Genomic DNA, 17,925 nt, shown 5'->3' on the forward strand with positions numbered 1-17,925 from the left:
GGTTCAGGATAAGTTTTGTCACCTCTGGGATGCAGGGAGGGGATCCCCAGGTTCAGGTTACGTTTTGTCACCTCTGGGATGCAGGGAGGGGATCCCCAGGTTCAGGATAAGTTTTGTCACCTCTGGGATGCAGGGAGGGGATCCCCAGGTTCAGGATAAGTTTTGTCACCTCTGGGATGCAGGGAGGGGATCCCCAGGTTCAGGATAAGTTTTGTCACCTCTGGGATGCAGGGAGGGGATCCCCAGGTTCAGGATAAGTTTTGTCACCTCTGGGATGCAGGGAGGGGATCCCCAGGTTCAGGATAAGTTTTGTCACCTCTGGGATGCAGGGAGGGGATCCCCAGGTTCAGGATAAGTTTTGTCACCTCTGGGATGCAGGGAGGGGATCCCCAGGTTCAGGATAAGTTTTGTCACCTCTGGGATGCAGGGAGGGGATCCCCAGGTTCAGGTTACGTTTTGTCACCTCTGGGATGCAGGGAGGGGATCCCCAGGTTCAGGATAAGTTTTGTCACCTCTGGGATGCAGGGAGGGGATCCCCAGGTTCAGGATAAGTTTTGTCACCTCTGGGATGCAGGGAGGGGATCCCCAGGCTCAGGTTAAGTTTTGTCACCTCTGGGATGCAGGGAGGGGATCCCCAGGTTCAGGATAAGTTTTGTCACCTCTGGGATGCAGGGAGGGGATCCCCAGGTTCAGGATAAGTTTTGTCACCTCTGGGATGCAGGGAGGGGATCCCCAGGTTCAGGTATAAGTTTTGTCACCTCTGGGATGCAGGGAGGGGATCCCCAGGTTCAGGATAAGTTTTGTCACCTCTGGGATGCAGGGAGGGGATCCCCAGGTTCAGGTATAAGTTTTGTCACCTCTGGGATGCAGGGAGGGGATCCCCAGGTTCAGGTTACGTTTTGTCACCTCTGGGATGCAGGGAGGGGATCCCCAGGTTCAGGATAAGTTTTGTCACCTCTGGGATGCAGGGAGGGGATCCCCAGGTTCAGGATAAGTTTTGTCACCTCTGGGATGCAGGGAGGGGATCCCCAGGTTCAGGATAAGTTTTGTCACCTCTGGGATGCAGGGAGGGGATCCCCAGGTTCAGGATTAAGTTTTGTCACCTCTGGGATGCAGGGAGGGGATCCCCAGGTTCAGGATAAGTTTTGTCACCTCTGGGATGCAGGGAGGGGATCCCCAGGTTCAGGATAAGTTTTGTCACCTCTGGGATGCAGGGAGGGGATCCCCAGGTTCAGGATAAGTTTTGTCACCTCTGGGATGCAGGGAGGGGATCCCCAGGTTCAGGATAAGTTTTGTCACCTCTGGGATGCAGGGAGGGGATCCCCAGGTTCAGGTTACGTTTTGTCACCTCTGGGATGCAGGGAGGGGATCCCCAGGTTCAGGATAAGTTTTGTCACCTCTGGGATGCAGGGAGGGGATCCCCAGGTTCAGGTTACGTTTTGTCACCTCTGGGATGCAGGGAGGGGATCCCCAGGTTCAGGATAAGTTTTGTCACCTCTGGGATGCAGGGAGGGGATCCCCAGGTTCAGGATAAGTTTTGTCACCTCTGGGATGCAGGGAGGGGATCCCCAGGTTCAGGTTACGTTTTGTCACCTCTGGGATGCAGGGAGGGGATCCCCAGGTTCAGGATAAGTTTTGTCACCTCTGGGATGTAGGGAGGGGATCCCCAGGTTCAGGATAAGTTTTGTCACCTCTGGGATGCAGGGAGGGGATCCCCAGGTTCAGGATAAGTTTTGTCACCTCTGGGATGTAGGGAGGGGATCCCCAGGTTCAGGATAAGTTTTGTCACCTCTGGGATGCAGGGAGGGGATCCCCAGGTTCAGGATAAGTTTTGTCACCTCTGGGATGCAGGGAGGGGATCCTCTGGCGTGTGTTGGTGTCTTCTTGTCAATCCTGGGCTGTATGGAGAAGGATCTCCAGGTCCAGGTAAGGTGTTGTCACCTCGGGGATGAAGAAAGCTTTACCCAGTCCCAATCCCTTAGCCCATTCCCAATATTCCCATGGTCCATTCCAAGTTTTAGCTTCCAGTCCTTTAGGCTGCTCCCAGCACTGCCCTAGGGCCTTTCCAGATTCACCTTAAGCCCATACCCAGGGTCCAAGCTTTACCTCAGCACGTTCCCATTTTCTCCTTCTCATTTCATCATCCAGTAGCTTAAAATATTCTGCATGCCTATGGAAACAGAAATAAGACAAGTGTAGGATAGAGAGACATTGTTTACCTGTTAATTCTCTTTCCATGTATCTTGCTACACCAGTGTCACTCAAAGTATTCACATTTACGTTTTTATATTTCTTCAAAACACTGTAAGTTGCATATATATTATATATATATCTTGTATATAATTAATTTATGTCCAACCTGGTTAACCACATGTAATCTCATTTAATAACTGTGGCGCACGTTGGCTCTACAGTAAAGTTGTCACCTTTTAACTTCCTATCCTTCCTCCATCTATCATTGTAATTTCCTTTCTCAGTTGTCTGTAAACCGACATGATGTTTTTTTTTTTACGAATGCCGGTATATAAAAGTTATAAATAAATAAATAAATAAATAAATAAAGTTGCATTAATCCTCTTAAGCAATGCCAAAATAATATGCAGATTGTCTTAGAAAGACTGTTCACAATACCCATATTTTTTTTTAATCACTTCCGTTTTCAAGGTATCGTGGCTTATATTGAATCATGCAACTTGCATAGATTGTCCACCTTATTTTTTGAAAACATTTTTTACTTGCATTTAAAACACTTTGCACTATTTATTTCTTCCAAAATGAAGTGGACCAGTACGCATTAATCACACCAGTGGGACAAACCAAAATAAGTCCAATTTGTCTTGCTGCAATCAACTAAAGTTCTCAATTAGGTCAAATATTGAGCTCCATAAAATCATTCTCTCAACTTCACAGACCTCTCATATTTCACAAAAGGAATTTATATCTTCAGAAGGACTACAAAATTAGATCAAGGAATACCAATTGGTTTTCTCATTCAGTCCTCGAGGATGCACTGAATCTAACGTGAAAATCCAAAAGTGTTCACGTTTGTTTAAACAGGACTCTATATCACCCCCTCTTCCTCCCCTATGTAGCTGTTCTAAGATCTGCAAAACTATGATTTTCCTGTATACAATGTTGTACCAATGGTGTTATGAGCGCGACCTCCGGTAGATGTAGGGACTGAGGGCTTGGGGTCTCCGGATCCCATTACGACCCGAGGGCTCGGTGGCCTTCGGGTCCTGTTAAAAATCTGCTGTTAGCTGCTCCAACTCGCTTCCATCGAGGATGTTGATCTCTAGCCGCCGGTTTCCTTACAGTCGAGCTCGGTTCCCTCGTGGGCTGAAAACCTTTATCTTTTAAGATGGCCGCTGCCTCATGCATAGATCGAATCTGTGTGCTCCTTCCGTCCCACGTGCAGGTGAGGCCGAAGGGATGCAACCATCTATATTTTATGTTTTATCTTCTCAAAAATTGAGTGACTTCTCGCAGATCAAATCTGTTTTGAAGTGTCGCTTGTGATAAGTCGGCATATACAGAAACTTCCTGGGATTCCCACTGCCAATGCGTTTGTTTCCTGGCAGCCATTGTTATTTGTTCTTTTTGTGAATATTCATGAAAACTGACAATAATGTCTCTCGGTGCATTGGTTTTCGCTGGTCTAAGAGCTCGGTGTGCCCGATCTATGAGGATCGCTCACTCTGATTGTGCTGCTTCGTTCTCATCAGGGTTTAATAGAAAACGGCAAAACCGAGTCACCACCGCTGCACAATCCACATTTTCAGGGCACTCTTTTATACCTCAGAACTGGAGGTTTCCCTCCTCGCCCGGTTCTCCAAGTTGGCTAATTTTGCCCGGATTGTGATGTTTTCCTCCTGTAGATCTTGACAAATATCCTGTAATGTCTGTGTCTGTTCCACTTGCCCATCTAGGCGATTGTCAAAAAAAAAAAAAAATTTCATTTCGGAGATCTAAAGAAAATAAACACAAAGGGAGACAACTGAAAAACATCGCGGTGAGTGAAAATACGCCCATTAAAAACTCACAGCCAATCAGAGGGCAACGGGAAGAACCTTAAATCCAAGCATTATCCCACGGTGTCATGTACCGTGATACCCAGACCCAGAACAAGACTCTGGACCTATACAACCTCCTCTTACAAATCTACTCAATCAACCCTCAGCACTCATCACTCGGACCTCATTCAGCCTTATTCAACTCCCAGCATTCATCACTCGGATCTCTCTCAACTTCCAACAATCATCACTCGGACCTCATTCAGCCTCATCCAACTCCCTGCATTCATCACTCGGATCTCTCTCAACCTCCAACTTTCAGCACTCGAACCTTATCCAGCCTCATTCAACTTCCTGCACTCTTCACTCGGACCTCACTTAACCTCTTTCAACTTCCAGCATCCTACACTTGGACCTCAGCCAGCCTCATTCAACTTCCTGCACTCTTCACTCGGACCTCACTCAACCTCTTTCAACTTCCAACATCCTACACTTAGACTTCAGCCAGCCTCATTCAACTTCTAGTTCTCTTTACCAGGATCTCACCCAACCCTGCTCACTACCGCTACAAAGATGGTGACATCTACTAACCCTCATCTCCAGAACAGACACAGACACCTAATAAACATCCCTCTATCGAAAAATAACAAAAACTTACTCTGTCTCACCTTCCTCCTCATCAATGCTCAATCTCTATCTAAAAAACACATGTTAATTTCCGACATATTACAAGAAAAAAATCCTGACTTCTTTGCCATAACAGAATCCTGGCTTAAAAATACCGATCAAGTACTTTTGAACCACCTTATTTATTTATTTATTTATTTAACATTTCTTATATACCGATATCCGTTCGCACATCGTATCGGTTCACAGTGAAACAAAACTTTGGGCATTGCCCTTACATAAAACAGATAACATAGTAAACTTGGCAACATATAAATAATCTTTGGGAGGAGCCCTAAGATATAACAAGCATCATTGGGTAGATGCTATGGAATAGAATAATAATTGTAACTATAACTATATACATGATAGTGCAAAGTACCTAATCAGCAGACATAAAGGCGTTCATACCAGGAAATCAATGACTATGATACCTTTTCAATTCCCCACAACTACAAAAGAGGAGGAGGTCTACTACTTCTTATAAAAAAACACCTTTCAATGAAAATGATCTCACATAACCTCCCTAAACAATATGAATTAGCTCTTTTCGACTCCCAATACCTGCAAATTTGCCTTGTATATTGTCCACCCAAACTTCTAGATAGCAACAACTCTCCGATCCTTGAGTTTCTTATCACAAACATCAACATGAAAAAACCAACTATCATCCCTGGCGACTTCAACCTCCATACAGATGCCAACCCCAACTCACCTAGCTGTGAAACTCTACTAAACATGCTATCAAGCTTAAATTTCTTCCTTCAAGTGAACAACCCCACACATAAAGCAGGTCACACACTGGACCTGATTTTCACCAATAGTTTCTTCACAGATACTTCCATTTCATATAACCCAATCCCCTGGTCTGATCACCATCTCTTAATATGCAAGACTCAAATGAATTACAACAACCCAACAAAAAATAATGACACACAAAAATTCTTCAAATACTGTCCCCCATTCCAAACGGATCTTCTCCTTCAAGAGCTGGGACATCAACTAGCGAATCTAGATCTATCAAACATAAATAACGCTATCCAATCCTGGTCTCTAATCACAGAAAAAACCGCTAACAACATTAACCCTGAGAAAGTCAAACGACTAAAGACCAAAAAAGAAAATCAAAACCCTTGGTTCAACACCACTCTAAAAAAACATGAAAACGGGCCTCAGGAAAATTGAAAAAGAATGGCTAAAAAGCAAACTGCCCGTATCTCAATAGAGATACCGTACACAACTAGCTGCCTACAAAAAAATCAATCCAAAACACTAAACGTGACTACTACGGTAAAAAAATAATAAACTCCACTAACAAATCCAAATCTTTGTTCAACATAGTAAACAACCTCATTGCCGAACTCCAACGCAACCATATCCAAAAAAATTTAAGCCAAGATTTAGCTATCTTCTTTAAGGACAAAATCTCCAAAATAACTGATTCCCTCAACACCACTTCAAGCATTCAAATTCAAATATCAACAAACAGCATTTCCCCATGGCTTGACTTCAGACCTATTTCTAATATGGAAACAGAAAAAATGATGAGAAAAATCAACCCAGCGCGTCATGACTTGGACCCCATACCCACCCGTGTACTAAAGGAAATTGCTCACCCACTAGCCCCGACAGTCACAGCAATCATTAACAAATCACTCGAGGTAGGCGAGCTCCCTACCAAGCTAAAAATCACTAAAATCACACCTTTACTAAAGAAAAAAAACCTCAACCCAGAAGACCGAAACAATTACCGCCCAATCTCGAATCTACCCCTCTTTGCTAAATTGACAGAGAAGGCGGTCCTGAAACAACTTAACGAACATCTAGACGACAACAAAATACTTTATCCCACCCAATATGGTTTCAGGAAAAACCACAGTACAGAAACCCTCTTACTCAACCTTTCTAACACTATACTAAGAGGATTTGACAACAAAAAAGGGTACCTATTGATCCTGCTGGACCTCTCTGCAGCCTTTGAAACAGTGGACCACAAAAAGCTTATTTACAGCCTTGAATCCATTGGGCTTGCAGGCAAAACTCTTAGTTGGTTTACATCGTTCCTTAAAAACAGGTATTTCAAAGTTTCCTACAACAACAAATCATCCAACGCTATCCCCCTTGAGACAGGAGTGCCACAAGGATTGGCACTATCACCCATACTATTCAATATCTACCTTATCGACTCAATGAACATCCTCCCTCACATCCACACATGGTCACAATTCACCCCCGTCGCAACTACAGAAATTGATCCCATCATCAAAAAAACCAACCCCGCACCCCACCCCCTAGACCCTATCCCTGTCAAAACCCTAAAACTAATCAGAGAGATCATCATCAAGCCAATAACCTACATCATCAACCTATCACTCGAACAAGGAATCTTCCCAGACAAACTGAAGAATGCCATCATCAAACCAATCATCAAAAAACCCCAACTCGACAAAACCGACCCAGCAAACTACAGACCTGTCTCCAACCTACCTTTCTTAGCAAAAATCATCGAAAAAGCAGTCAACAACCAACTCACAGATCACCTTAACACTAACAATGTTCTCCACCCAACACAACACGGTTTCAGAAAATTCCTCAGCACCGAAACTCTTCTCCTCTCTCTCACAGATACCATCCTCAGAGGACGCGACAAAGGCCAATCATTCCTCCTGATACTCCTTGATATATCAGCCGCCTTTGACACCATCAACCACAGAACCCTCCTCACCAGACTGAAAGAAATTGGCCTACGAGACACTACAATCAAATGGTTCAATTCCTACCTCTCAAGCAGATCTTACATCGTAAAGACAAAAACATCTGAATCCGCCCAAGTACCCCTCACACACGGCGTTCCTCAAGGATCATCTCTATCTTCAACCCTCTTCAACATCTACCTCCTCCCCCTCTGCAAATACCTCTCAGACGCAAACCTCACCTTCTTCGTTTATGCAGACGACATCCAGATTTTACTCCCCATAAGCAAGTCCATTGAACACACCATGGAAAGATGGAGCAAACTCAACTCAAAATTATCACACCTGCTATCACAACTATCGCTATGCCTCAACCAAACCAAAACAGAAATCCTTCACATCCACGAAGACCGTCCCTCATCTCCCCTCAACATCACCACCCCAAACTACGCAGGAAACCCAAACAACCCAGGGGCCCCAAACATCCCAGGAATCTCACTCACGCCAGCCACAAGAAACCTAGGCGTAACCATAGACAACCAACTCAACCTCAAACGCCACATATCTAATATAATTAAGGATGGATTCTTCAGGCTACAAACACTGAAAAAACTCAAACCCCTGCTCCAAGAACATGATTTCCGAACTGTCCTCCAATCAATTATTTTCTCAAGACTCGACTACTGCAACTCCCTCCTCCTTGGCCTCCCTGAAATCCACCTCAAACCCCTACAAGTTCTACAAAACGCCGCCGCCAGAATCAACACTAACAGCAGAAAATCCTCACATATCACACACACTCTCAAAGAACTCCACTGGCTCCCCATCAAACAAAGAATCCAATATAAGACCCTCACCCTCATACACAAAAAACTAAACAACAACGAAATGAACTGGCTAAACACCTCAATACACCCATACCACACACAAAGAAATCTCAGGTCCTCCAACACTGGACTTCTCTCTGTCCCCAAATGCAAAGCTGCTATCCTCAGTACAACCCGCAAACGAGCCATATCTATAGCAGGTCCCTCCCTATGGAATTCCCTCCCCCCCCCCAGCTCAGAAATGAACCCTCATCGCAAATCTTCAAAAAACATCTCAAAACATGGCTGTTCACAAAAGCCTTTCCACCAGACACCTAACCCACCCACACGCACCCTACTCTTCCCGAATACATCACGCCCCCCACAGACCCACCCACACACCCATGCTTCCCCCCCTGACCCGCTACGCCACTGCCCTCCCTCCACCAACTCTTATATACTATTTGTTAAATTACCTTCCCCCTCCTCTCCTAATTCATTTAACCCCTCCGTCACTTAAATCATGTCAGAATGACTTTACTGTATTACTGTATTACTGTATTACAGTTCCCTGTACGTACCAGGATCAGTCCAGGACACCTGGGTTGTGACTCCGCACCAGTAGATGGAGACAGACTAAAACTTGTGGGCGGAGCCATATAAGCCCCTGTGCCAGTCACAGCCCCTCAGTCTTACTCTGTCTCCAGTAGATGGTGCAGGTCTAGTCACAGCCCTGCCTGACCTGATTCTGGTGTTGGTGTTAGTCAGGTTTGAATTTTTTGGGCTAGGTTTTTTGTTAGGCATAGTTGTTTATATACCAAATTGGGGTTTTCTTTTAATCCCTTAGTCTCGGGTGCCCTGCCTCCCAGGGGGGTTGAGAGGTCCTGAGGGGACTACCCTCCCCCGGTTGAGGCCGCTGCCAGGGTCGAGGACCTGGCTGGTCTAGTGGCAGCGTCAGGGGTGACACCGGGGAGCCCGGTTCACTCACCCCTGCAGGACTAGGGCTCCAGGACCCGGGACAGCGGCGTCAGCGTTTAAAAAAAAAAAAAAAAAAAAAGTTTTCTGTTTTTATTTTGTTGCGGCCGGCTCTCCGTTGCTTCGGCGTCGCTGCTCCGTTGTTTTCGCGCAGGGGGGGCGCCGCAGGCAAGAGGGAGGTCGCCGAATTAGTTTTTTCTTTAATTTTGACGCGCCTCAGTTTTTTACTTCCCGCGGTCGCCGGCTTGCCGCACAGTTCTTCAGGCAAGGCCTGCGGGTCGGCGCGCGCGTGTTTTTTCAGGGAGGGCCTCTGCTCGGCCTGCATCCAGGACGGTGAAGCAACGTCCGGGGCATCGCGGGGGGCTCGGGCCCGGATCGCGCGTTCGCCGCCGCGAGGGGTAGGCCCAGTAAATAGGCCTCAGGACATTTTCCCGCTCAGCGCGGGAGCGGCGGCCATTTTGGCCACCGGCAAGGAATTCTCGCGGACCGCGGCAGGCGATTCGGCTCTCCCTCCCGCTTATCCCCGCAGCGGGGCGCGGCGGGAGGGGGCGCCGAGGAGGGGCTTCAGCCCCGGGGGGATTCCGACGCCGATTCTTCCGAATCCGGGTCGTTTTTCTGAGGATTTCGCGGGCTTGCTGCGCAAGGTACTTAAGTACAAGCGCAGCAAGCGCTCCCGAGGGGGGGGCTCTGGGGAGGGCTCCAACCAGGCCCCACCGAGTAAGCGCAAGGCGAAAAAGACCGCGATGCTCGCCCAGGAGCCAGCGCGAGGGAAACGGCTTCCCCGGAGCGTACCTCAGGAGTCAGATCCAGAAGATTCCTCCACGGCGGATACTGATGGTCTCGAGGAGCCCCCGAGGGGGGCTGAGGAGACGGGGGCGGATGGCTCCGCCCAGCCCGGCGCGGGAACAGGTACCCAGGCAGCGGACGGGGATGACCCCAAGGTAGTCCGTCTGTTCCGCAGAGAGGAACTGTCGCCATTCATCCCGGCCATTCTCCAGGACCTGGGGATAGAGGCTTCACCAGTGGTGGTCCGCCAGGAGGCCAATATGGATCCAGTGCGACTGGGATACCCCGGAATTGGGGTTGAAAGTCAGCAAGGCCATGCTCAGGAAGCTCGTAGTGCAGCTCAAGAAGATATTTGAGATATCCGCCCTAGGGGTGCGGGCACCAATCTGCACTAACTTCGCCATGCGCACTAGTTTACGCTGGGCCCAGGTCCTTCAGGCGAATGCAGGCCTGTTGGCGGAGGAGGCGTCTCAGGCTGATAGAGTGGAGGCGGCAATAGCTTATGGAGCTGACGCCCTCCACAACCTGCTGCGCACCTCTGCTAGGTGCATAGTAGCCGCAGTTTCGGCGCGCCGTCTCCTGTGGCTACGCAACTGGGCAGCGGATGGCTCTTCCAAAGCCCACCTGGGTTCGTTACCTTTCAAGGAGTTGGATGATTTGATGGTTTCTCTGGGGGAGAACAGGGCATTCAAGCTGCCTGAGGATAGGGCCAGGGCGCGGCCCTCCTTTCCGGCCATTGCCCGGTTCCGGGGGCCCAGGAAATCGCGCCCTCAAAGATCTGCCGGCTCTTCGTATAGACCATCTTCTTTCCGGAACACTCAATGGCAGCAGTCCTTTCGTGGGAAACGTTACGGGGAGCAAGGCGGGGCCCCGTCGGGTGCGGGGTCCAAGCCCTCGCATTGAACTCTGGCCGGTCCACCTCTCGTCGCGCCTGCGGCACGCCGTTCCAAATGTAGGGGCGCGGTTAACTTTATATTTCGAGGAGTGGACCAGGGTGACGTCGGGCCAGTGGGTCCTCAACGTGATAAGACACGGCTACGAGTTGGATTTTGCTCGCATCCCAGCGGACGAGTTCCTGGTCTCGCCCTGCAAGGCCCCAGGAAGAGGGCAGCGATGTTGGACACCTTCTGTCGGCTGGAAAGCTTGGGGGCCATATCCCCCGTCCCTGCCGATCGGTGCGGCTCGGGCCGTTACTCCATTTACTTCGTAGTTCCCAAGAAGGACGGCACTTCAAGGCCAATTCTGGACCTCAAAGGGGTAAACAGATGTCTTCGCGTTCCCCACTTCGAAATGGAAACGATTCGGTCAGTTATCGCTTCGGTGCGTCCGGGCGAATTTCTGGCTCCTCTGGATCTCACGGAGGCATACCTTCACGTGGGCATTCAGCCATCGTGCCAGCAGTTTCTGAGGTTCTGCGTTCTGGGGAGGCACTACCAATTTCGGGCGCTTCCTTTTTGATCTTGCAACGGCGCCTCGAACATTCACGAAAGTGATGGTGGTAGTGGCGGCGCAGCTGCGACGGGAAGGTCTTCTGGTTCTTCCTTACCTAGACGATTGGCTGATTCGGGCGAAATCAGAGAGTCAGTGTCGATGGGCGGTGGACAGGGTCCTCCAGCTCTTGCAGTCCCTAGGCTGGGTGGTCAATTACAACAAAAGTTATTTGGCTCCCACTCAGTCCTTGGAATATCTGGGGGCCTTATTCGACACGAAATGGGGCAGGGTAATCCTCTCTCAAGATCGGATATGCAAACTGCAATCTCAGGTGCGGCGTCTGTTGTCTCTTCGCCGTCCACGAGTCTGCGATTACCTGACGGTGCTGGGGTCTATGGCTTCAACGCTCGCGTTGGTACCCTGGGCGTTCGCTCACCTGCGGCCATTGCAGTCTTCTTTGCTGTCCCGTTGGACACCAGTTTCGGAGGATTTCTACCTACTGCTCCCGCTTGTGGGTCCGGCGAGATCCAGTCTTCTTTGGTGGCTGGATCCAAGTCATCTGTCCTGTGGCGTATCCCTTCTCGTTCCCGACTGGACGGTGGTGGCCACGGATGCCAGTCTCTCTGGCTGGGGAGCAGTTTGCCTAGGGAAGTCGGTGCAAGGTCGTTGGTCAGCGTCGCAAGCTCAATGGTCCATCAACCGCCTCGAGACCAGAGCGGTCTGTCTGGCTCTCCAAGCCTTCATACCCTTGGTGCGGGGACAGGCGGTCCGAGTACTGTCAGACAACGCAACCACCGTGGCCTACATCAATCGTCAAGGAGGGACGAGAAGTCCACTGGTGGCGGAAGAGGTGAGAATTTTGATGGCCTGGTCGGAACAACATCTCAGCAGCGTAGCAGCGTCTCACATTGCCGGGGTCGACAACGTGCAGGCGGATTTCTCAGCAGGCATCGTCTAGATCCCGGAGAGTGGGAACTGGCGGACGAGGCGTTTCTGCTCCTCTGCAGGACATGGGGAGTTCCCCACTTGGATCTGATGGCCACGTGGCACAACGCGAAGGCTCCGCGTTTTTTTACAGTCGGCGTCGAGAGCGGGGAGCAGAGGGCGTCGATGCGCTGGTGCTCCCTTGGCCGACGGATGTGCTGCTGTACGTGTTTCCCCCGTGGCCACTGATCGGCAAGATCCTGCGGCGCGTAGAATTGCACCCATCCAACGTGATCATGGTGGCACCGGAGTGGCCACGCCGTCCATGGTTTGCAGACCTCATTCAGTTGTCGGTGGGGGCTCCCCTTCGTCTCCACGGCTTCGCGGGGCTGCTTCATCAGGGCCCCGTCTGTTTGGAGGATGCGGATCACTTTTGTCTCGCGACATGCTTTTGAGAGGAATCGGTTAAAGAGCAAAGTTTACTCGGACGCGGTTATTGCTACGCTGCTGAGGTCCCGGAAGCAGTCTCCGACCCTGGCTTATGTCAGGGTCTGGGTGGTTTTTGAGGATTGGTGTATGAAGCGAGGTTTGGATCCCACCGCCGCTGCGGTCTCTGATATTCTGGCTTTCCTCCAGGTGGGACTGGCCAGAGGCTTGGCGTGCAGTTCCCTACGAGTCCAAGTGGCGGCACTTGGTTGTTTGCGGGGGAAGGTCGGGGGGATCCCCTCTGGCTCTTCACCCGGATATAGTCCGTTTCCTGAAGGGGGCTCAGCATCTCCGTCCTCCCTTGCGTCCTTCCTGTCCGGCTTGGAATCTTAATTGGGTTCTTTCTGCCTTATGTTTGGCACCGTTTGAGCCTTTTGCAGCGCTCTAACTGTCAAGGATCTCACGTTGAAGACCGTGTTTCTGGTGGCGATTTCTTCGGCACACCGTATCTCGGAATTGCAGGCGTGGTCATGTAGGGAGCCGTCCTTGCGACTCTCCGCCACAGGCGTTTCCTTGCGCACTGTCCCTTCTTTCTTCCAAAGGTCGTCTCGGCTTTTCATTTGAATCAATCCATTGAACTTCCCGCTTTCGCGGTCGGGGAGTCGTCGGATCCGAAGACGAGAGACTTACGAAAGCTGGATGTGAGGAGGTCCCTCCTTCGCTATCTGGAGGTCACTAATCCTTTTCGGATAACGGATCATCTGTTTGTCCTCCTTTCTGGTCCCAAGAAAGGGGCTGCAGCGTCTCGCACGACGATCGCCCATTGGCTCTAAGAGGCCATAGGCTCAGCGTACTTTGTACGGGGAAAGACTCCGCTGGTGGGTCTTAGGGCTCATTCGACAAGGTCTCACGCTGCGTCCTGGGCGGAGTCTTCTCAGGTGTCGCCCCAAGAGATTGTAGGGCGGCTACTTGGCAGTCGTTGCATACCTTCGTCAGACATTACCGTCTGGATGTTCAGGCCGCTGAGGTTGGAGGGTTTGGAGAGGGGTTCTCCGAGCAGGACTCTCTGCTTCCCACCCTCGGTAAGTTGGCTCTGGTACATCCCAGGTATCCTGGACTGATCCTGGTACGTACAGGGAAAGGAAAATTAGTTTCTTACCTGATAATTTTCGTTCCTGTAGTACCAAGGATCAGTCCAGGATCCCGCCCGCTGACGGAGTCTGCTCATCGTTGTTTCCTTGCGCTCACCGCTTGTTCGCTCTCCCGGTTGGGGAGTCCGGTTCCCGCAGGGGTTGGAATTGTTTCCGATTAAATGGCAAGTTTTGTTAGTTAGCTATGGTTGCCCCTTTGGGTTTCTACTTTGACATTACGTATGACTGAGGGGCTGTGACTGGCACAGGGGCTTATATGGCTCCGCCCACAAGTTTTAGTCTGTCTCCATCTACTGGTGCGGAGTCACAACCCAGGTGTCCTGGACTGATCCTTGGTACTACAGGAATGAAAATTATCAGGTAAGAAACTAATTTTCCTTTAAAACAGGGCAGGTGGCCCTCGACCCAAACTCAGTGGTCCATCAATCGTCTGGAGACCCGGGCGGTGCGTCTGGCTCTACAGTCCTTTCTGCCGCTGATACGGGGAAAGGCGGTTCGGGTGTTGTCGGGCAATGCCACCACCGTATCCTACATTAATCGCCAGGGAGGAATGAGAAGTCCTGGCGTGGCAGAGGAGGCGCAGCTCTTGCTAGCTTGGGCAGAGCGCAATCTCAGCGACCTAGCAGCGTCTCACATTGCCGGGGTCGACAATGTTCAGGCGGATTTTCTCAGCCGTCATCATCTGGATCCCGGAGAGTGGGAGCTGGCACCGGAGACTTTTCACCTCATTTGCCGAAAGCGGGGGACGCCTCATATGGACCTCATGGCTACCTGGCAGAATGCCAAGGCGCCCAGGTTTTACAGCCGTCGGAGAGAGAGAGGGGCCGAAGGTGTCGACGCGTTGGTCCTTCCTTGGCCGACGAGTGTCCTGTTGTACGTGTTCCCTCCGTGGCCGATGATCGGCAAGATTCTTCGGCGCATCGAATTGCATCCGGCAAGTGTAATCTTGGTAGCGCCAGAATGGCTGCGGCGACCGTGGTTCGCAGACCTCTTCCAGTTGTCGATAGCATCTTCCCTTCGCTTCCAGGGGTTTCCGGGCCTCCTCCGTCAAGGCCCCGTTTGTTCGGCGGTCCTCCAACACTGGACTTCTCTCTGTCCCCAAATGCAAAGCTGCTATCCTCAGTACAACCCGCAAACGAGCCATATCTATAGCAGGTCCCTCCCTATGGAATTCCCTCCCCCCCCAGCTCAGAAATGAACCCTCATCGCAAATCTTCAAAAAACATCTCAAAACATGGCTGTTCACAAAAGCCTTTCCACCAGACACCTAACCCACCCACACGCACCCTACTCTTCCCGAATACATCACGCCCCCCACAGACCCACCCACACACCCATGCTTCCCCCCCTGACCCGCTACGCCACTGCCCTCCCTCCACCAACTCTTATATACTATTTGTTAAATTACCTTCCCCCTCCTCTCCTAATTCATTTAACCCCTCCGTCACTTAAATCATGTCAGAATGACTTTACTGTATTACTGTATTACTGTATTACAGTTAAAACAGTTACTGTTACCATGTAACATAAAACTTGCCATGTAACATAAAACTTATAATGTAATATACTGTAATATAGTTAAAGTATATACTGTAATATAGTTAAAACACTTACTGTTACCATGTTATAATGTAATTTAGTTTCAGTTTTAATCTACCATGTTACAATGTAAAATAGGGCGGCCCGCCCTATCTCTAAGTTTCCTGTAAACCGATGTGATATTTCGATCGAACGTCGGTATATAAAAATAAATAAATAAATAAATAAATAAATTATACCTTTATGCCATCTCCTATCAAGCCTAGGCATCACATACTACATGTACGTTGATGACATACAAATCCTCATTCCAATAATCTCCTCCGTAGAAGATACATTATCAAGATCAGCTTCACATCTGGATGCAATCCGAAACATGCTAATCAACCTAAAATTATGCTTAAATATGAGCAAAACTGAATGTATTCTAATCGTAAGAAAAAACTCTGAATCAAAAACCACACCACCCTTCCAATTTGATAACATCAACATTCAACTGAAAGTCAACGTAAAAGACCTACGCATATGGTTAGACAATTATCTAAACTTCAAAAAACACATTACTACAAGAACAAAAGAGGGCTTTCATAAACTACAAATAATCATACACCTCAAACCGCTGCTTCACCCCCATGATTTCAAAACTGTCCTACAAGCCCTCATCTTTATCAGTTTGGACTATTGCAACTCTCTCCTGATTGGTTTACCTAAAACATCCTTAAAACCTTTGCAGTTACTGCAGAATGCGGCTGCCAGAGTCCTGACGGGTAAAAGAAAATCTGACCACATAACCCCGTCCTTAACAATTTACAGTGGCTACCGATAGAGAAAAGAATAGAATTCAAAGTTCTCACAATTCTTCACAAAGCAATTTATAAAGCAGACTACACAGCCCTGGATAACATCATACATATTCACAGATCACCTCGCACAACAAGAACAACAAGTAAACTCCAACTAGTGATTCCTTCTCTTCCACATGCCAAACTGTCCTCCACAAGAAACAGAGCCATTTCCATCATTGGCCCGAAACTATGGAATTCGTTACCTCATCACCTGACCGCTCAAGAAAACACAAAATCTTTTAAAAAAGACCTTAAAGCCTGGCTACTCAGCCAAACTCTCACAGACTGCACGCTCAAAGATCCTAAAGGATAATCCCACAGATCTCTCCCTCTGTGTGTCCCCCCACCCGACACACAGTCTACCACCTTTGACTAACTCTTTCTGACTCCCAGAATCCTTCCCTTTCGTTCTATAACAGATGTTCCTTACATGATTTGAACTCAGATTTCTTACATGGTATATCATTATCTATTTATGCTATTGTTCTATACCAGTTTTTACAGTGTTTGCTGTTAAATCACTTTAAATGAATCAAGTTGTTGTATCTGTGAAGGCAACTCTGCTATACTTTGGTATATAAAAATATGCTAAATAAATAAAATAAATAAATAAATTGTGGTGAACTTGTGTGGACTTACTACATGTGACTCAGAACGAGTCATATTTGTAATACAGTGCCTGTGTAATTTGATATATGTGGGAAGAACTAAGAGGAAGATCCGCACGAAGCTAATTGAACAAAGGAGCTGCATCAAGACATTGAAACTTACAGCCCCACTGATACAACACTGTATACAGGAAAATCATAGTTTTGCAGATCTTGGAACAGCTACATAGGGGAGGAAGAGGGGGTGATATAGAGTCCCATTTAAACAAACGTGAACACTTTGGGATTTTCACGTTAGATTCAGTGCATCCTCGAGGACTGAATAGAAAATCAATTGGTATTCCTTGATCTAATTTTGTAGTCCTTCTGAAGATATAGATTCCTTTTGTGAAATATGAGTGGTATGTGAAGTTGAGAGAATGATTTTATGGAGCTCAATATTCGACCTAATTGAGAACAAACCAAAATAATACATGTGTGCTGCGTTAACATTCAAGTGGATGCGTGCCAACAAACAATACTATTAAACATACAATTGAAAACAACTCATTACAGTGTAAAGAGTCCTTTTTAATCAGGGATAAGTCCAAGATATATTCCTTGAAAAACAATATTCAAAAAAGCTGTCTAAAATTCTAAAATGTCATAAAAAATGGGGTAAATTCCCTCTGTACATTCTTAAAAGCCATACAGCTACAGCAGACCAGATAAATCCTTACAGGTAGGTTATGTCATCCTACCAGCAGATGGAGGCAGATAACAGTGCTTCACTCTGTGACATCATCACCACTAGACTGAGGTGGTGCAGCACAGAGAGAAACCATGTGAAAACTCTGCCGTGGCCTACAAATCGGTGCACAGTGACAAGCCTAGGTCAAAAAGGCTACTCAACCCACCAGGCTTCCCACTTCCCCTAAACTCCCTCGGAGGCGGGAACGAACATCAGATTGGTGTGCCGAGCACGGAGACTGGGGGAAGAAGGAATCCCTACAAAAAACCCCTCCTTCTCTGTTCTCTTTTTTGTTTTGCTTTACCTGAGCGCAGCCTGTCCTGGCTGAGTAC

General features: G+C 48.5%; 1 protein-coding gene across 1 annotated transcript in view; it reads right to left on the reverse strand.

The window, feature by feature from the left end:
• WDR97 (WD repeat domain 97) overlaps positions 1–17,925 on the reverse strand; it is a 378,285-nt gene that overhangs the window by 233,109 nt on the left and 127,251 nt on the right. The window contains exon 11 of the mRNA XM_029587226.1: positions 2,107–2,170. Within this exon, the coding sequence (XP_029443086.1) occupies positions 2,107–2,170 (64 nt within the window). The remainder of the gene's footprint in view (positions 1–2,106; positions 2,171–17,925) is intronic.

Source organism: Rhinatrema bivittatum, chromosome 2, assembly GCF_901001135.1.
Source record: "Rhinatrema bivittatum chromosome 2, aRhiBiv1.1, whole genome shotgun sequence".
NCBI lineage: Eukaryota > Metazoa > Chordata > Amphibia > Gymnophiona > Rhinatrematidae > Rhinatrema > Rhinatrema bivittatum.